Source organism: Vespa crabro, chromosome 5 (genome assembly GCF_910589235.1).
Source record: "Vespa crabro chromosome 5, iyVesCrab1.2, whole genome shotgun sequence".
In the NCBI taxonomy this organism is placed as follows: domain Eukaryota; kingdom Metazoa; phylum Arthropoda; class Insecta; order Hymenoptera; family Vespidae; genus Vespa; species Vespa crabro.
This window is the reverse complement of record NC_060959.1, coordinates 2,960,217-2,980,575: the sequence shown is the minus strand read 5'-3', so window position 1 is coordinate 2,980,575 and position 20,359 is coordinate 2,960,217. Positions and strand designations below refer to the sequence as shown.

General features: G+C 29.7%; 3 protein-coding genes and 1 long non-coding RNA gene across 8 annotated transcripts; 1 reads left to right on the top strand and 3 right to left on the bottom strand.

Moving 5' to 3' along the window:
- Positions 1 to 1,068: 1,068 nt before the first annotated feature.
- Positions 1,069 to 6,757, bottom strand: LOC124424297. 2 transcript variants are annotated; one of them, XM_046963135.1, is made up of 6 exons: positions 6,339 to 6,757; positions 4,700 to 4,950; positions 4,250 to 4,574; positions 3,738 to 4,160; positions 3,138 to 3,500; positions 1,069 to 2,644 (listed from the first exon to the last, which is right to left on the bottom strand). In XM_046963135.1, the coding sequence occupies exons 1-6, from the start codon at positions 6,339 to 6,341 to the stop codon at positions 2,348 to 2,350; spliced, it is 1,662 nt and encodes a 553-aa protein (XP_046819091.1). In that variant the 5' UTR covers positions 6,342 to 6,757; the 3' UTR covers positions 1,069 to 2,347. The 2 variants fall into 2 exon arrangements, with proteins under 2 accessions (XP_046819091.1, XP_046819092.1); XM_046963136.1 differs by having other exon boundaries at positions 2,573 to 2,644; positions 3,209 to 3,500.
- A 351-nt stretch (positions 6,758 to 7,108) lies between these two features.
- LOC124424117 lies at positions 7,109 to 9,557 on the top strand. 2 transcript variants are annotated; one of them, XM_046962704.1, is made up of 8 exons: positions 7,109 to 7,619; positions 7,694 to 7,894; positions 8,005 to 8,253; positions 8,345 to 8,516; positions 8,604 to 8,886; positions 8,975 to 9,125; positions 9,209 to 9,312; positions 9,393 to 9,557. In XM_046962704.1, the coding sequence occupies exons 1-8, from the start codon at positions 7,366 to 7,368 to the stop codon at positions 9,515 to 9,517; spliced, it is 1,539 nt and encodes a 512-aa protein (XP_046818660.1). In that variant the 5' UTR covers positions 7,109 to 7,365; the 3' UTR covers positions 9,518 to 9,557. The 2 variants fall into 2 exon arrangements, with proteins under 2 accessions (XP_046818660.1, XP_046818659.1); XM_046962703.1 differs by having other exon boundaries at positions 7,111 to 7,619; positions 9,209 to 9,557.
- Positions 7,746 to 8,981, bottom strand: LOC124424118. Its single transcript, XR_006942228.1, has 4 exons — positions 8,808 to 8,981; positions 8,466 to 8,702; positions 8,088 to 8,272; positions 7,746 to 7,884 (listed from the first exon to the last, which is right to left on the bottom strand). It is a non-coding gene; the product is annotated as an uncharacterized LOC124424118 (long non-coding RNA).
- A 3-nt stretch (positions 9,558 to 9,560) lies between the features above and the next one.
- Positions 9,561 to 19,999, bottom strand: LOC124424116 (huntingtin). 3 transcript variants are annotated; one of them, XM_046962701.1, is made up of 16 exons: positions 19,795 to 19,999; positions 19,521 to 19,658; positions 19,252 to 19,432; positions 18,861 to 19,139; positions 18,649 to 18,790; positions 18,002 to 18,577; positions 17,321 to 17,916; positions 16,937 to 17,250; positions 15,494 to 16,837; positions 11,407 to 15,427; positions 11,124 to 11,329; positions 10,857 to 11,031; positions 10,369 to 10,782; positions 10,129 to 10,289; positions 9,957 to 10,044; positions 9,561 to 9,875 (listed from the first exon to the last, which is right to left on the bottom strand). In XM_046962701.1, the coding sequence occupies exons 2-16, from the start codon at positions 19,604 to 19,606 to the stop codon at positions 9,777 to 9,779; spliced, it is 8,682 nt and encodes a 2,893-aa protein (XP_046818657.1). In that variant the 5' UTR covers positions 19,607 to 19,658; positions 19,795 to 19,999; the 3' UTR covers positions 9,561 to 9,776. The 3 variants fall into 3 exon arrangements, with proteins under 3 accessions (XP_046818657.1, XP_046818656.1, XP_046818658.1); XM_046962700.1 differs by having other exon boundaries at positions 19,821 to 19,999; XM_046962702.1 differs by lacking the exons at positions 18,649 to 18,790; positions 18,861 to 19,139; positions 19,252 to 19,432; positions 19,521 to 19,658; positions 19,795 to 19,999 and having other exon boundaries at positions 17,321 to 17,932; positions 18,002 to 18,135.
- Between the last annotated feature and the right edge of the window lie 360 nt (positions 20,000 to 20,359).

The following is a 20,359-nucleotide window of genomic DNA, read 5'->3' as shown; positions in this document are numbered from 1 at the left end:
AATTTCCGAAAAATTGGACGGACGTCTCACCGCAATGCTTCCGATGTTTTAGGGAAGCGCCGCTCGAAAGTCAAGGCGCTCATTTGTTAGATATTTAAAATATTATACGCGGACCAGTTAGTCTCTCGATGTGTTTCGTAGAGTATATGAGTCAACGAATCACAGATTGTGAGAAGAGAAAGAAAAGAAGAAACGAAAGGGAAGACAGCTCATCGAGAGCCACATCGTTTCGCAATCGTTATGTATCGGGCATCAACGAAGAGAAAAAATGAAAAAAAAATTATTAAGCTTTTAAGTCGATCGTATTCAGACCTTTTTTCTGTATATATGTATATGTATACACAAAAATATATATATACATATATAGAGATAAATATAAATATATATATATATATATATATATATATTCAAAAAAATCGTTATATATATATATATATATATATATATATACACGTATAAATGAGCAGATAATTCCTTTCGATCGTTTATCAATCGATTTCCATGGAAATCGGTAAGCGTTTAAAAAGTCAATTTAAAATAATTATTACGATCATTATCATTATCGTTAATAGTTGTAGCGATAGTAAATAGTATTCGTAGTAATTATAGTACACGCAATAAGAGGAGAGAAAATTAAAAGAGAATCGTTCGATCACAACGAACATACATCGATTCTGATGATGTAGTAGTTTGACTCGTGTTTCAAAAAATAGTACCACTCGAAATTTCTAGTTTTGGTAAAAGGACACGAGATGAAATGGGAATTATAGAAGTTCGGTAAAGTCTTTCCAATCAATTTCGTTACTCTTTAACCCATAGGTCGACAGCTTATTTACTAAAAAGTGCAAATAGCTGATTTATGACAAAGAACACTTGATTGTCTATATTCTTAACAACCAGTAGCAGTACAAATATTGTTTAAATTAAAATTTAATAAATAAAAAACAAAATATCCATTCAATATTTAATTACATTAATAATAACAATTAATTAATAATATTAATTCAGTAATAATCAACGCAACTTAAAGATTTTAGCATAAAATTTTTAAGTTGATAAGATTTTAAAGATTTTTTAAAAAGAACAACATTGATTAATCTTATATATATATATATATACATGTAAATATATATATATATATTTATATATATATATATATGTAAATGTTTTGTAAAACCATTTTAAAAGATATTCACGGGTATTTAGGTAATCCCGTGAGCCCCTTGTCGGCCTCTCCTTTAATTTTTCTTCTTTAAAAGATCTTCTATGTCAACAGGTAGAATTAATCAAGAGAGAAACAGAATGTGAGAAGATCGTACGACATGATCAACCTACTAGTGGTTTTATATATTAAATCGTTTTTAGACGAGAAACATTGATCAATTCGTTTGTGTCCTTATTACAATTAGCGTTCAATCGAAGTCAATATACGTATGTATATATACATATAAACACACATACACACATGCATAAATACCTATTAAAAATTTTTTCCTAAATTCATCCCCGTTCTTGAGATCCCATATGCTTACCGATTGCCTAGGAATCGATCGTTGAAACTGTTTCTCAATCTTGTTTCAACTTTCTCACATTATACGATCGTTGTATAAAAAGTAATAGAAGAAGAAAAAAGAAAGAACGAACGATTAACGCGAAATAGAAAACGTACGTAGAGAGTTCGACGAAGATCTATTTATTAATCTACACTAAGGGTAGATTTTGTATTATTCGCGGCCTACGTAAAATTAATTGTTCTACTATTGTCGTAAATAAATAAAGAAGAAAAGGAAAAAAATAAGAATAAACAAATATATAATTATACATATACATACAGGCACATACAATAAAATATATGTATGTATATTAAATATACATGCGTAGCTGCGATGACAGAGAGCCTCCTCATCACAAAACTCACGTGCATCATCATTCATTGCAAAATCTATATATATATATATTATTATATCGAAAAAGATGCGATTTAATATTATTCATAACATAATTAAAAAATCGGATAACGAAGAACTTAGTAGATGAAAACGAAACCAACAAAAAAAAGGAAATAACAAAGTATAGTAATTATGTACTCTGATGTATTTAAGATGTTTAAACAATAAAGCTATTGCTACCTATTAAACATAATGTATAAAAGCGAATTACGTAGACGAAGAAAACAATTTCGACTATTTTATTTTTGTTTAACGAATAAGATAAATTCGAGGATGATTTTCTATTTTTATTTATTTTTCTTTTTATTTTATTATTATTATTATTTTTTATTTCTTTATCGCTCTCCCTTTTGGATAGGATTAATTTGTTTTGAATTCTCTCTTCTCTTGCGTGAGATTTATGTTCGAGCATGCTTATATTGATCAGTGGTATTCGTATGCGATTGCAAGGTCAACAACGAGTTCCTCGGAGATGAACAATCGAGAATCTTCTCGAGATCATATAACTTTCTCAGCTTATCTTGAATATGATTTAGATATTCCCAACGTAAGATTTTCAAGTGCCTTACGTGATCCGACGTACCACGATTGCTCAACAACATCTGTGCCAATGAATCGTAATTATCGCTTTGAAGTGCACGACTTATCTCAATGCACAGCTCTTGCCGTGTTATTTCTTCCTTAACCGGATCTCTCTATCGAGGAAGTAACAAATAACAAAAAGATAACAATAAATTAAATAGACAAGGATACTTGTCGATTAAAATATACTATTTCTAATGAAACTTAATATTTTTGCAAAACGGCAATATTGACTATAATCTAATTGTTCTTATTTTTTTTTTAATCTCGTTATGTATTTAAACGAAAATTATATAATGTAAAAGTTATAACTATACTATAGGAAGTATAACTTATACTTAATAAATACTAATTTTTGAATATAAAATAACATAAATAACATTAAATTAATTTTGTGACGAAAAAACGAAATAAGATTTAAAAAATACAAATATACAAGAAAGTGATTTGAATGTTATATGACGTTATAGAGGGTTAATCTTCATTTGTATATTTCATTTTTAATTAGAAGAAAAAATAATGAGAAAATATAGAATAAAAGAACCCATCCAAGTTTCATAAAAAAAAAAATAAGAACATTTCCTTTTCTATTTTAATTTCATATACCTTCTTCACGTCCAAAGGACCAAATTCTTTGCTCAAAGCTTTGTCGATCAAATTCAGAATATGACTCTTACTGGCGTGAAGATCGAGATCCTCCTCAAGCTGATCACTTTTCTCAACAACGTCAGAATTCTCGATTTTCTCGTTAATTTCTTTTTCGTCACAAGTCGTTCCCTCGAATGATTTCGTAACTTTCTTATTTTTGACAATGGTTGATATACGACAGGGTTTCAAGTAAGAAATATTCTTCAATTCTCTACATAATTTTTCATCCTCCAAAAAATCATCGACGTCACCATCCGTTTCTCCATCTATGCAATGATAGCTGGTGCTAACTTCTATTTGTTGAACAGTTTTATCGTTTCTCTGTCATAGAATTATTAAATTTTACCAAATATATACAATTTATTATATTTCTATTTTAATCCTTTAATTAAAATATCTTTTTACTCAAAAGTATCGTGTTCTACCATGCAATTCGTTAACTTACTTATTAATTATTAATTATTTACTCGTTAAAGAGTACATTAAAATTCATTATCTTAATCATCGAGTTCATTTACTTTATTCGAATTTACTGAAAGTAATTAGAAAAAAAAATACCTGCTCTGGCACATTCTTATTATTACTCATCGAAACTAGGGGCCCCTTAGAAGATTTTGCATCAATACATTGCAATTCGTTATTGAAATGATGTTCCTTCTTCTTCCTTCTCGTCTCATCCTTGGGAAAATTCGATTTTTTCTTTCTCTCTGTTTGTTCGATGTTCGACAAATCATCTTCTTTGCATTGCTGATCATCGATATTCTTCAATTTCCCACATAAACGAGAAGTGTACTTCAACTGATCAAGCTCATGATACTGTTGTTTCAAATACTGCCTATATTCTAGGTCGCTTTCTTTTTTCTTCAAATTCGATTCAAATTCTCCCATAGAACTGTCACATCTCTTTGATCGATGATATCTTTCACATTTATCAAAAAAATCACTGTCCGGTTCAGAATAATCTTGTATGTCTTGTAATAACTGATAAAAGAAAAAATCGAAATTGAAATTTTGCATTAACAAGTGTTTTTTTAAATTATCGCGCTTATAATTAGACGAGTTATTAGAACCTGATCGTTCTTCCAATGACAATCCTTCGTCGACATATTAATTGGCGGAAGATTCGGATACTTGTTATAACATTCATTCTCGACACCTTTATTAATGATATCATCAATTATCGTCGTGAACTTTTCATCCTCTTCTTCGTTTCTATGCTCCTTTTGTCGATGATAATTATTCGATATTTTTTTGGAATAATGAGTACGATGACAACGTGGATCTAATTTTGGTGAGAGAGGAATGCTATACGATTTCTTTACACCACCGTTTGTCAATGCATTGTCAAATATATGCTCAGTTTTCTTAAAAATTGCCTCGATGTTATCAATGTCCCTTAAAAATACGAAGATGCATTAAAAACTTCAGAAAAAAACGACAAAAAGAAAAATGATTTTTCTTCAATCGAACGACTTAAAATTATGAAAAAAGTTAATCATTAATTTACTCGATCTAGATACCTCTTTTTGGATGATGTTCTTTTAAAATTAAGCTGACAATGACAGGGAGGACAACGATGCGTTTTAGATTTCTTTTTACGCCCATAAGAATCCATCTGGTTGACGTTGTGTTTCATTGAATGTTCGCATCGTAAGTAAGGATCGCCGGAAGCATAATTTGGATAAGCATGATAATGAGCGATCGATTTTGTAAAGCAAGGTTTTCTTTTGTATATCTCTTTAAAATGACGAACATCTTCCTCGTTGTTCTCCTAAATAAATAGATTTAAGCCAGATGTCTCATTTTAAATGATATAACCGAATATCTTCGATTTCATTGCTTTTACTAATAAATGTTTAAAATAAAAGTTAGGAAATATTGAAAAGAAAACAATATTTATTGCAGACATTTCATAGAGGGAACTGTTATCGAGATAAAGAAGTCACAGCAATTTTTTCAACTGTAAATCGATATTTTAAACCCAACAAAAGTTGTAAAGAATATTAATACGAATCCAATGAGTACCTAGACCATATCTTTTCATTGATATTTCATCAAATTGTAGTGCTTTAAAGTTTAACAAGCCTAATCACAACAGTATTGTATGTTTATGATTTTGTAACGGTCATATTTTTTTATACGACGACTATCTCAATGGTATCATTTATTTGGATTTTTTACAAACTGAATTACCCAATTTGATGAATGATGTCTATAATCATAACCGTTACCAAGTTTGGATTAAACGAGCTGTATGGTCTCCATAGATTCCCTGATCTAACTTCATCAAATTTTTATCTCCGAGGAGCAATTAGAAATATTGTATTAACATAATCACGTAAACTATGAGTGAAAACATGATGAAATGCTTGTTAAAATATTTCTCGCAATGTTTTATTATCAAATGTCCGACATTTTCGACACAAGGTCAAATTATGCATTCATGAGGGGAAAATGTTTTCAAACATATGTTGAATTAATAATTCAACCTTTTTTCGATCTGTGTGTACGCTAATATTATAAAATATTCAACGATTCAAACAACAGAAATTAAATAAGAAATTAATACAACTTCCAAAATATATAAATAAAAATAAATAAATAAAAAAACAAGAAAAGAAATTGATTAATGAATTCATTGGTTATCAGATATTTACAGGAAAATTGAACGCATTATTTGCGAAGTTTATCAAATTTCAAGATGTAGCAACGAATGAAAAAATGCGCTATACGAATTCGTATTGATACTCTTTACAACTTTTATCCGGTTTAAAATATTGATTTCCATTTAAAAAGATTGTTATGACTTCCTTATTTTAACAATAAAGTGCCTTATTTTCATAAAGTGCCCTTTATGAAATAGCTACGCCCTATGACATTTCTCCCTCAAAACCTAGCGACTTAAACATTTGTTAATAAAACCAATAAGATCGGAGATATTTGGTCATATCATTTAAAATGAGATACCCAATATATACAAAGAATTAATTAGTATTAACATACACTAAATTTTTCTGACATTTGGAATAGGATTTTCTTTTTATTTAAATAATGTTACTTTAATTTTACATAACTATGAGGATGTAAATTATTTAAAAACGAAATCCCTTAAACATTCAATCTTCCAGCGATAATAAAAATGTAAAATTAGGAACTTACCATTTTTTTTTCCACTTTTTTTAATAATATACCGGATACACCGGAACTTCGCCAAATGGAATTTTGAATCCGTATTCATAATAAGCCTATTTCGTTAATACCCTTTTGATATTACAGATATGATATCAATCTTTCATTCTTCCCTCGGACATAAACAAATTATCGAAAATTAAAATCTCAACGGATTTAAGATTAATGTCTGAAGCAAGATCCGAAGGGAACAAAACAAAGAGGATAAGATATAAGAAAACAAGACGTAAAAAACCGTAAATGTCAAAATGAACGAAAACCACAAAGCTTGAACGCATGTGTATGCGTGACAAAATTTGTTGCTCCGTTGTTTTTTTAATTAAAACAAAGTAGTTCGTCAATAATTTACAACGTGTCTATAGAATAATCATATCAACGAAACACCGTGAATCATTACCAACAGATATACTAAAAATCATTAAAGAACTTTTATATAGATACCTAGAAATTTTTATTCTACGTTAAAAAAATGAATTACAATAAAGACGTAAAAAAATATAATTACAAAACAAAAAGCTTATAATTCATAAATAAAAATTATATATATATATATATATATATATATATATATATATATATACAAATTTTAGTTATTAATAATATACATATAGTATCAAAATAGGAAATGAACAAATCGTATTCATTCTATTCCTAAATGAATATGCTCTGTTTCAAAATTATACTTGAAAAAATCATAGTTACAAAAATGTAAAAAAATTATGCCACGATATGTTTAAAAAATACATATTATTATATAATATACATTATAAAACAATACACGTTCAAGTATATATAAGTCTACAAGTATGATAAATTTATTGATAAAAGTACAATTCTACTAGAGAAAATTCTACAAAGTCCTCATCGATCCGTAAATACGATTCATATTACATAGTACCATGTGAATTATTTAGTTAACGCTTTTTATCTGATCTATCCATAATTTATCACAAGATTGAGACTTGTTAATTCAATCTGTTATAAACTTTGATTCGACATGGTCGGGAACGAAGAGGAAAATATCAAAGAGAAGTTCTCTTATATGCATGAAATTATGCCGGATTTTCAAAAACGTACGAGATTGATGGTTAAAAATGTTCGGTCTGTCCCAGAAGAATCAGCTACACATGTCGGCAGAGATATAATGACTACAAAATCATTAATGGGTCAGTACTTCGTTGAATTTGCTAACAACTCAAGTATTCATGGATTTAATCATCTGGTAGCACGTCACAGACATCCGTTAGAAAGGTATTGAAAACAATTATCCTTTTGTTAAATAAGAAATGAACATCATTTAATTGTTAATTTAAAATTTTCAAAAGGTTCCTTGTAGCCATATTCATATTAACTGCTCTTGCAAGTTTAATTTTTGTTTCCATAATTTCTTGGTACCGATACCAATACGATGCTATCTCAATATACTGGAATCATGAGTATAAACTCTTCAAGCTTGCTAAACCGTCGTTTATTATATGCCCACTAAATGTAATCCAGGATTCGAGCTTCCCTGAAACTTTTAAACGGTAAAGTTTGTCCATTAGTGTTTATAATATTAAAATATCTTTATATGTATATAATCATAAAATACAGTAATTCGTTTGGAGATTAAATCGTCAAATTATGATTATTCCAGTTATGGCATCGAAGACACACCAAAGGCTAGAGCGTTTTTTCATTTTTTATCTAATGCTACTTATGAAACTATGATCGACACACCTGATTACGATGATGCACCGCCAGGACTATGGCTTAGAATTTTGTCAGATTTGAAGAAGGAATTTTATTATGAAACAACTTTTATTGACAAAGGAATATGGATCGCTACAGAAAATGGTATATGTCTTTCTATAGGGAACTTAGTTCTTCAATATGCCAGTTTGCAGTAAGCATCAGAGCACTGACTATAAAATCGAGATACAAATTAGTCAAATATTTTTAGAAATTCATACTTTTTATTATTACTATTTGATTAGAGATTTGTTAACTAACAATTGGACCGTAATACCTCTACCTAAATATCCTCCAGATCCTCAAGATTTTGAAGTGGATAATAAAGACATGAATGATTCTAATTATATACCATCATATACTTACAATGAAGATCATGGAAAAACAGAATTAGTGACAACTGATGCTGAAGTAACGGTGATAATTTTTAGAACTATTTGATTAATAGTTAATGAAACATCATAATCATTAATATAAGAGTATCTTCATTTTTTGAACATATAGCTTAGCATACTTGATCCAATGGATTCGTACAACTATGAATTCGTAAAAACTAGACATCATTTACAAATTCTTGAAATACAAACAGTTGTTCTTCGAATCCTGCAAGCAGACAGTACAAAAAGTATATATAAACTTCCAATACATCGAAGAAAATGCGGATTCCCTTCGGACAATGGATTGGAATTGTGGCCAATATATACATACCAAATGTGTATGACCGAATGTAGATCCCGTATAATTAGAAAAAAATGCGGCTGTTATCCTCACTTTTTAAGACGTATATGTAAAGATTTTTATCATTTTTCATGATTTATTTGTCGAAGAGAGATCTTACATATTTTCTTCTTATACGTATCTATTTATTTTCTTAGCTGATGTTCCTATCTGTAATGCTGCACAATTGCGTTGTATCGGAAGAATACAGCGATCGGAATCACTTAATGTTAAAACATCTTCTTGTAATTGCCTCGTTAATTGCAACCAAGTCTCCTATTTACCGGAGGAAATTAAAATAACGAGATTGTAATTATCAAAAAAATATCAATAATCTTAAGAATAAGTATTATACCCAACTTAACAATTATAAACATATTTGATAATTCCAGCAAAAACGTATCTCCCTTGAACACTACGAGTTTCAAAATGACAATCAGTTTTTCAAAAAACAAATTTAAACGTAAGGAATGGTACACTTTTGGAGACTTCCTAGGTACGTTTAAAAAGCTTATAAATCCCTTTGCTTTCTTCATAATTTCGATTTTTAAAAATATTTTATTATTCCTAATCCAGCATCTATTGGTGGAGCTGCTGGTTTATTCCTCGGTTGCAGCGTATTATCCTTCGTTGAAATATTATATTATGGGACTTTACATTTGTACATTTATATGCAATACCATAAACCAAACAAAACCTAAGCTAAAAATTGAATATATAATGCTACTAATCAATTAGATGTGATAGTTGAAAAATACTATTTATTGCAAAACAAATTGCATTTTTGTTAGAGGGACGTGAGAGAAATAAATATGACATACATACAAATGTACATACATACATCTTTAGAGACGATTATAAACGCACGATCACTGTACACTAATTTACAAGAGTAGAATCACCTAAAATATTATTAGAAAATATTTCTTTTCGGAATAAAGGATAAACGATTTAGGATAATTAAAAGGATGCTAATATATCAATAAATGGGGTTCCAGGTTCCTTCGCTGCAACTTCGAATATTTCGACGAAAGCTTTCTTTTGAGATTCCTCGGGCAGCTATACATAAAATAATTAATTTTAAAAATACTTACAGATACAATTCTAATTTTATTTTATACATTATCTTTTCATGCGTACCTTGTGATAAAAGTCATTAGCTGCAATGCACAATATCTTCTTATCCTCGTATTCGTATTTCCCAATCCTTGATTGTACATGTGGGAATCTATATCGATCTATGTCAAGGAGCATATTATTTATTTACTTCTAAATTCTAAAAAATACATTTAAAATAAGTGGAAAAGGATACAAAGCTCTCAACCAATTATTCGTAGATGCACTTATAAAGAAACATGAGAGACACCAAGTGGACATAGCCAATGGTAAACTCTGTATGAAATTTGGCAAACTGAAGACCACCCAATCTTGTAGTAAACTCAGTTGTGTAGACGTACATGCTCTTTCACAAACCTAGATTTAATATATCAAATATGTTCAATTCCTTTAATATTTTATATTCACATTTTTTTAGATATTATATTTTACGAACTTTAAACACAACGCCAGAAAGCAATCGAGGATGTGGTTGTTGAGGTGATAAAAATTCACCGATAACTTTTGTTAAAATTTGTGATAGTGGAAAGAAATCTGCTAAAACACCAGATAAAACTGAACAAAGAATCTCTACTTCCATTGGATAGCCTCTCTTAATTCTGTCAAATATGGCAGACGTTCGTTCTATTGATCGAACCAATGATTCTGGTTCAATATCCGGCAATGGTTCTTCAACATTCGGTTGATTTAATCTGTCTGCTGCTTCTGTGTACATGCAAGTTAATAGAAGTTGCAAAGCAGGCAAAGCAAACATCAGACTTGCATGCCTTAAACGCTCTGTTGCTATTTTAACAATTTGTTCTGCTACTTTACCCATTACACTTTTTGTTATAATTAATCTTTCGAGACCCTAAAATAAAACGAGTATAATAATTTTTTACTATTAAAAGAGAAGACAGTTTTTAAATGAAATTTAAAAGGTACCTGTAAAAGAGTTTGATGTAAACTAATCGAAATATTCGGTGACATGACTAGAGAAAGAACTAGTTCAAGCACAGCAGGAGCTTCTGTATCGGGTGTTGTATCCCCTGCATGTTCTAATAAGAAAAATACTAAAGCCCACATAACTCCTTGATGTTCTTCACTTTGACTTAATACCCTAAAATAAATGAAAAAAAATCATAAGTTTCCATTCTTCACAAATAAGATAAAAATTACACTCAAAATATTAATTCGGAACATATGGATTACCCATCTGTATCTTGAGTATCTATGTGTTTTTGTATATATTCAATAGTCAATGGGTGTAAGATGTTCATAATCTCTTCGTAATTAGCTTGAACTGCACTTTGTAATAAATATAAGACACCATGAAGTGCTGCTACTCTAGCAGCCAAGAAAACTGATTTAAGGTTGATATCAACCAAACGCTTTACCCTATCCAATGTATCCAGATCCTAAAATAACAATATTCTTCAATTAATAATATTGATATATATATGATTTTTATATTTTTAGCATATATAATATATACCAGTGGTGTTAATACTGCAGCAGCCTTACATACAGATATTACCAAATACTGATGTAAGATTCCATTTTCTATAGAATGTACTCTTGATATTTCTAAGCAAACATCTAGCATCCATTGATATTGTGCTCTTTCTACAAAGAGATCAGAAATAGCTAGGAGAGATTTCATAGTTTCTGTAAGTAATTGTATCGGAATATTCGCTTGTGGCGACAACCAAGAAGTATAAAGTTCCACTAAAAAGCGAAGACACGAATCTACATCTAATGATGCAGACTTTAATGCATCATTTCTTCTGTTTTTTAGTTCAAGTACAGAGGCATTTAATTTATCTTCATATAAATTACACGATGACCATAAATAGGAAACTGATAATTGGCTGTATGTAAAATTATTTGAAGTTGTAATTTTTTCTATGTTTCCTCTATGAAATATATGATCTAATTTTAAACCATTTATATTTTGAATATCACTCATACATTCATATTTCCATGTAAGTAAATCTTGTATAGTATATAATTCTTGTGAGCTTACTTTCACAACCGAAAGTTGAGGATCTCGTGAATGATGTATCAAACAACTAGTACTTGGATTACCAGGATGTGGTAGAAACATTGTTTGTAATAATAATTGTGTTATAGCTTGAATGGCTAAACAGCTTGCTTGTACTAATGCTGTTGATTCTTCCGAAGAAGTGTTTTCATTTTGGGAAAGATTTAACAATCCCAATAATGCCATCCATATTTCTTCAAATTGTAGACGTGAAGTCCAACCCAACAAATTTATTCTATAAATGAACTGTTCTAAAATATCGACTTCTTGAAGAAGATTTAATTCAGTCGATAACAATGGAAAATGACATTTGGTCGTACCAGACCCCATTATATGCCAACCATGTTTCCAAACCAAAGGAGGCGTAAGAACAAAAGAATTTACTAAAGGTTGACGACTAATAAGTACAATAAGGTCTTTTATTATGTTAAATAAATAGGGAGGAATGTTTTTAGAAGTATTATTCACTTGACATTTTTCAAGCCAGACAACCAATGATGCTATTCGCACACATGCCTGTGCATAATGCTTCGTTTCTTCGTCTTGAAAAGCTGCTTGTAAAGAACACGTATCAACATGAGGTAATGATTCAACTGCTGTTAAGTTACTTTCAACAATTTTTGTCATAGCCAATATCGTTGAACATACCCACGAATATCGAGTGTGATCTGCAAAAACCTTAAATGGGCCTTCATATTTCAAAATTTCTCCAGCACAACTCAACGTTAATTCTACTTCACTTGGTCGTAGCTTTCTAATATTTTGTTTATCTACATGTATCATCCAATGTGTTAATTCAAAACACAATAAAGCAAGCTTAGCACAATCTTCTTCAACTTTTCCATCCATATTTGCCAAATTATATTTAGTTAGTTTCGACAATGTTTTTGTAAATGCCTTTACAACTGGAATGATTTTAAAAAGTGTATTCCAGTAAATGGAATCGTCTAAAAGTTTGGAAATCCTTGTAGCATATTTCACTTCTTTACTATTGATATTAGATTTTTGCGGATTAAATACATAATGTGGTTTTGGCATAAGTTCAGTTACATTACGTACATGCTCTAACAGACACTGTTTAGCAGCTGTATACAAAGGACTGGCTTCAAAATTATGAATTTTTTTATTGTGAATTTTTCTTAACTCTAACTTTTGGCAATTCTCAATAGTCAATCTTACACCCAATGTTATGCAGTCTTTTAAAATTATTATATCAAACTCCTTAGAAGAAATAATACTCAAACAGTCTTCAAAATTTAAATTACTCAATAGTTGTGCAGATTCGTGAGTATTATACGTTGTATTCTGATGGCAGCAACGTAATTTAATCTGAGAAAGAAACCAATCACGATCTAGTTGAATAGTTTTTACAATTGATGGATTGAAAGATCTACATAAATCAGGCTCGAAAGGTGAGAGATCATAAAAGTGTACTCCTAATTTGTTCAATAAATTAACTAGAGCTCCATGTTTTTTAGCTAGCTTAGTAGTCTGTAATGTATCCATAATCTTTACTAGATCATTCTTTGGCAATTGTTCCATAACATCTGCTGCACTTAATGTTAATAAAATTTCAACTCTTCTGCTAGCCATTTTTGCTGCCATTCTTGATAGAGCAAGATATTTAGTAGACAAAAATTTTGGAATTAACATCATTATGACTGCACCACTTTGAGATTGATGTGCATCTTCGATACACTGCAATAAACGTTTGATGAAGCTAGGTTGTGATAAATTCATACATTTTGTTGAAATAGCTTGTACTAGGAGACCACTTGCTGCAGGATTTCTATGTATAGCTGCTGCTAGAAGTTCTTTGACTGGAGATTCAGTAGCTGTGTGTATTGCTTCTTCAATATGATTCACTAATAACCATGTTAAAGGCTCTGCATCACTGAGATTTTCGCATACATAATCACAAAATAATATGATTCCACCTTTATGAATAATTTGTACATTTATGCTGTTTACATAGTCGTATACTTTTTTCTCATTTGGAAGAGATCTTACTATGTAATTCGAATTTCGTGTGCCCAAAATTTTAGACCAAAATAGCATCTCATTATAGCTTAATAATGTCATTAGGTAAGCCCATTGACATGTCAACATTGGGCATACATGTCCAATGCTTAGCATTAAAGAATTTAAATTGTCTATAGGAAACTTTTCCTCTTCAAACGTATTGCGATCTTGAACCATTTGCATTGCTGCATTTGCCACTTTACAATGACTTCCAGACTCGAACATGTGAATACATAATTGTAAGAAGAATGCAAATTGATGCACCAAATAATCATCATTATCTGTATGCTGAGCAAATCCTGTATAGGGATCTATGGCTCTATGATTAATTAATCCAAGAATGTTAATAATTTTTGTGCCTATCAGACTAATCACTTTAAATATGAATCTGGCTAAAATTTTTTCAGGTGGTATTTGTATAGATTGAGTTCCAAGTGCATTTAATGGATCTATAACTTTAGTCAAATTATCTGGAAATAATAATAAATGTGAAAGATCTGTCATATACACGCTAAGATCTGATAATCGTGCTAACATCGACTCCTCTTTAGCACAAGAAATAAGAGTTAATAATATAACATTTATCATTCCCAACCAGCGTTTTAAATTAAAAACTGGTTCTTTCAAAGACGCAGGAGCTGTAAAAAGTACTTTTAAAAGTGGATCTACTGGTCTGAAAACAGTAGGAGAAATTGCAGCAAACAATTTTACTAAGGCAATATGAGCATTTTCCCATTCTAGTCTTACTTTACACGTTCCTAACATTGGAAGTATAGTATCTGTAGTCATTCTAGACCATCTTCTCCACTTTTCTTCTCCATTTCCATCTCCACTAAATCTAGATTCTGAGACACATAATGCTAAAAGCTCTATAACTTCATGATATTCCACAAGACGAAGTAGCATTGAAATTAATACTTCTTTTGTTGTTTCCAATTCTCTTTGTTCTGCTTGATTAGAATTTCCATTGCGAATAAGAAAAATATCTCCAACTACAGGTGCAAGTGCTGGTATACAATATCTAAGTGCTGGCTGTCCACTTGCCATAAGTCCATCACACAACTGTATTATTTTAGGAATACCTATTACAACCTTTGAGTGATTTTTTTCATAAGATAAATGCACCAAAAAACTGAAAATTTTTGGTAACAGGTCTTCTGCTTGCTGTATTTGACCTTCTTCTATGAATTCAAACTGTTTTAATACAAATCCTATAAATATCTTGTCTGAATCTAATAAACAATAATTAACTTTCAATTGAATTAGTTGACTTAGAAGCATAAGAACTTGACATTGCAGTGAAATATTGCTCGTGATAGTATATTGTTCCATAGACTTTATAACCATTGGTTCAAATAAACGAATAAAAGTAGCTACAGAAGCCTTATGATCTGAAGAATATATGTATGATAATTTTCGATCTCCTTTTCTACGTGTTAAACCTATCCACCTAGAAATCATGAGAGGTCATAATAGAATATATTTCAAATATAATTTAGAAATTTATGATACTTACCCAGTGTCTGGTTTATTTTCATCTCTGCAATTATTTCCTATTAATTTTATCATGTCTGCCATATGTCTAGCTGGATTCTGAAAACATTGATTATAAAAGCCTTTAGAAGTATCTCTTAATGCAATATTCTGTTCTGCATATTGTTGCATATCCAGTTCGCTCCATTGAGAACCAAGATTTTTACCAAACAGACATTTCAACAATTGCTGCACACACTGAATAGTTGCAGTCGGCGATAAAGTAACAGTTGTTTGCAAGTAATATAGAATTTCCTCTGCTATCCTGCCTGCCTCATTAAAAGTGGCTATCTCAAGAATTTGTGAAAGAGTATCCAGTATAGCAGTTAATAATGCAATATACATCTCGCTGGCCTCAGGATCAAGAGTAACAAGATAATTAGAGTGCGCTGCTTTGAGATTATCATACATTTTCATATAATGCGGAATAGTATTGAATACTCCCATTTGTTCTTTTCCAAATTTTAAACTTAAAAACTTATCTCCTTTTTCTTTTTGTTTCTGTTCGGTAACTACTTTTTTCTTTGGAGATAAACTGTGCGCAGATGGCAAAGAGGACAGTGATTTTGTACTTATTTGATTTAATTGTATATCATCAATAACATGGACAAAAATATTTAAAACCCTTATAACATGAGTCAATAATAGTTCCATATACTGACACATTTGTTTATCTTTTAACATACTCCAAATATTTGATGTATCAGAATCATGTTTGCTTGTTGGTTCATTAGGTTTTAGATTACAAAGAGCCAATCCTGATGCAAGATTACCCGCAAGAGAGATTAAATGTTTATGTGTTGATAAATCCAAACTTATTGCAGATGAAGACAACAAAGGCAACAGCAAAGAAAGCAAACCAGTACCAATTGGCGTTGTTATTTCAATTACAAAATTGCTTTCATTTGTTGTGTCTATTCGACTAACAGCCTTTTTATGAGATTTTTTAAGTAGTGCTTTGGGAAGTATACAATCCCAACCTTTGACATAAACTATAGTGTTATAAACTTCACTTAATAGAGCAAGAGCTTCGCAACAACCATATACCATATACTTAGATGAATCAACCATGAGTATTTCAGTTAAGATGCTTACAATACGAGATAATGAATCTTCTGTATTTACGTGATATTTTTTATCATTATGATCAGTTAATGATGTAAAAGGTTTGACAGTATTATTTATAGTTACTCTATGTTTATCATAATATGAAGAAATTCTTAAAGTACTTGACATTACAGTTGACAAATACTTTTCTGTATATTGAGCTGCTTTTTTTATAACAGCATTTTCCTGTGGATGTTGAAAATATAATAATGGAATGCTTCTGAAAATAAAAATGAAAATTCAATTTTAACAGAATAAAAAAATTGTAAGTAATATTATTTTAAGTAAGATTTAAATAATTTATAACATTTTCACTTACTTAACAATTGCTTCAGATGCTGCGTGTCTAACTCTCTTATCCTGATCTCCTAATAAAATGATTATAGCATCAATAAAATGTTGTTGAAATAATGCATCACCTGTTATGTGTTCTATTGTGATGTATGATAAATTGCTTAGCAAATCTGCTAATTTAACTTTGACAAGAAAATATGGATTTTTAATAAGTCTGGGTAATTCAAATAAGATGGTTATACCATATTGACTATCTACAGAATTTAGTATTTCTGGTAAACATAAATTTAGTGCTGTTAATGTTTGACGACATGTTGTAGCAGAATCATCTTCTAAGCCCTTCAAAAAAAATTACTTGTTAATACTATAAAACAGATATTTTATTAAATTTTACTGTAAAAATTCTTACTTTTATAAGTAATTTTATCATATTTTCCAGCAATGACTTTTCATTTGTTTTACTGTTTAAACATTCAGGTTGGAAATTTTTGAAAGATCCACCATACTGTGTAAAAACTGTTTTCAAAAATGATCCAATAAGAGTCGATACATTGGCTCTGATTTGAGGATCAGAATGATTTGCAAATAATAAAATATCTCTCATCATTTGTTTATCTGAAGTAGAATCTTTGGCAACTGTCATTAAAAGTAGATCTGGATAAAGTCTTAAAATATTGGCTACACATGTTAAAGCAAGACATTTAACACTGACACGAAATAATTTATCAGGCATCAAGTGACCAGCACTGCCTGTTAGCAAGAATGATGAAACTAAATAACGACAACAAAATTTTACAGGCATATCAGAGTCTGTATAATGTCCAATATTAATTTCAAGTGATGGCAATTCCATTGGCAACTTTTGTGGAGAAGCTACAGATATTGAAGCTTCCTCTAAATACTCTTCTTCTTTCATGTGATGATCACTTTGCAAACTTGAGTAGTGAATTTCTTCTATGTGTTCTATTTCACTTCCAGCATCACTTCCTTCCTCAACACCACCTCCTAAAGTAGACATAAACTAGAAAATTTGTATGTATATCCAATTTTGTTCATACAAAAACATTTATATTTATATATTTATTCTCACCCTCTAAAGTTTCTATTTTTAATTCACTGTAATTTTCCATTGTCTTTCCTTTAATTTCTGTTATTTCGCTTGCACATATTTCCCGTATTTCTGATTTGTGCATAAGTGGAAGTACTGTTTCAGAATCTATAATCCAATTTCCTATTTTTGAATTTAGTTGCGGCATTTCTGGTTCAAGCAAATTCAATGTGGAATCACAATTGCCTCCCGAAATACTCGTAGCTGTTGAAGTACTTATTTGACCCAACGATATTCTGGCCGCTTCTTGATTTAACTCTATTCTACTGTGAGTAATACCTTCTTTAGATAACAATACATATTTGAATGCACTTGACGAACATTGCAAAAGTTGAGCCAATGTTTCTAAAGCTGCATTTATTAAATTATGATTTGAATGCCACTTAGTATAATACAAACATAACTCATAAATTTGTAAAAAATTTTCCAGTTGTTGTTTGTCACTAGCTTCACATTCTGCTGTTGTATTTATATATGGTAAAATCACTTTCAAACATCCAAAAACACCGATGACTGTATTTAAGTGATCTATGTCATCATTCACTGGTATTATAGCATCTGAAAAAATAGTATATTATTAATATACAGTAAAGTTCGCAGACATAATGCTTACAAAATATCCACCTTACCTAATAAATAATTTAATACATAACATAAAAAAACCTGAGGTTTCCTACAATTTAAACAGGTTGTTAAAATCATATTTGCTGCAGCTCTACGAAATGCTGCTTGAGTTGATGAGATATTTTGAAAGAATGCCTTAAGTAATGTCTACAAACAGATAATATATTTCTTAATATACAGATTGGTATCATATCTATTGGTAATAGTATTATTATACCTTAACATCATTATCCGTCATAAATGACCCTAATGTTCTTAGAATTAATTTCAATGCTTGTGCAAGCGTATCAATTACTGATTCCTCTGGCCTATGTGCTATGACAGTAATACATGGTATTAAGTTTGACACATATGCTTTTCCTCTTGTAGGACGAATCATGTGACTAAGTAAACTAAATCTCCAAAGAGCAGCTCTCAATGTTCGAGCCGGTCCATTGCTCTTTATTCCATTATATAATTCTATTTGAATTTTAACAATATCACTGTCTGCCATTGCCTGATAAATAATCAAGAGTTATATATTATAATAACATATACGTATTATAAAGTTATAATAATGGAATTGATTTTATTTGTTATCAAAATAAAAAACATTAAAATAATCATACCCTTATGATTCTATTTAGAGATTCATCTGCGATCATTCTTACATCAACTTCTGGGTCGTCACATAATGCTAATAATGTTTTAATTGAACAACCAAAAATTTGTGGATATTTAGAAATTAATTTTGTATTTGGCGAACATAATCCTTCAGTAATAACTATACAATGTGATATCTTTTCTTTTCTGTTATCATTAAAAACACAAATTGTTGAAAGGTATTCATAAAAATTTTTATTAAAAGTTTGACAATGTAAATAATTTTAATTCATACCTTATTGCAGGATCAGATGAAACTGTGGTTTCCTGTAATATCTTCAATGCTTCTATAGATTTTAATATATTGTTTAATGCAGACATTTTTATAAAATAGTATATTTTTTTTTATCTAGTTAACCTTCCTACACGAAACCTTTAACAAATAACATACTAATAAAAATAGGTTTTTAGAATATAGATGAGATATAAAAATCTACATGCTGAGAAGCGCCATATTTATTTACGATCGAAACGTGTCACCCAAAATTACAAACATAAATAGTATTTACCATCAAATATGTGGTTTTCATCTTACCATTATAGGTTATTCATTTTTTAGATAAAACTATTTAACACTGGCAACGTGAATTATATTTAACCATTTTGATAACTCTACGCAATTGTTGCACTTTTATTGAAACCAAGAAAAGAAATTAAATTTTCAATTCGCAATACATTATCAAAGTCTGCCATATTTGTTATAAAACTGAAGGACACAATCAAAAATCAAATTTGTGAATAATTGTATCATAATATAATATATATATTACAATATTCTTATTTAAATTAAAATTTAAAATTATCAATAAATGATCTTTCTATCTATCACAATATTTAACCTATCATATTTGTAATAATATTAAAAATAATACTTTCAAATATTGTTGTTTTTAAATATACCGCGTAAGAGATAATACCGCATCAGAATGCATATTCAAAATTTGTAAATAATATGAAATTGTGTTCTATAAATTTGTTGTTTTCTCCTTTAAATATAAATTATTCTTTTTTAAATAAGAAACAAAATGTACAAAAATGTACAAAAGTTATAAAGAGGTTAAATTCATATAGTAA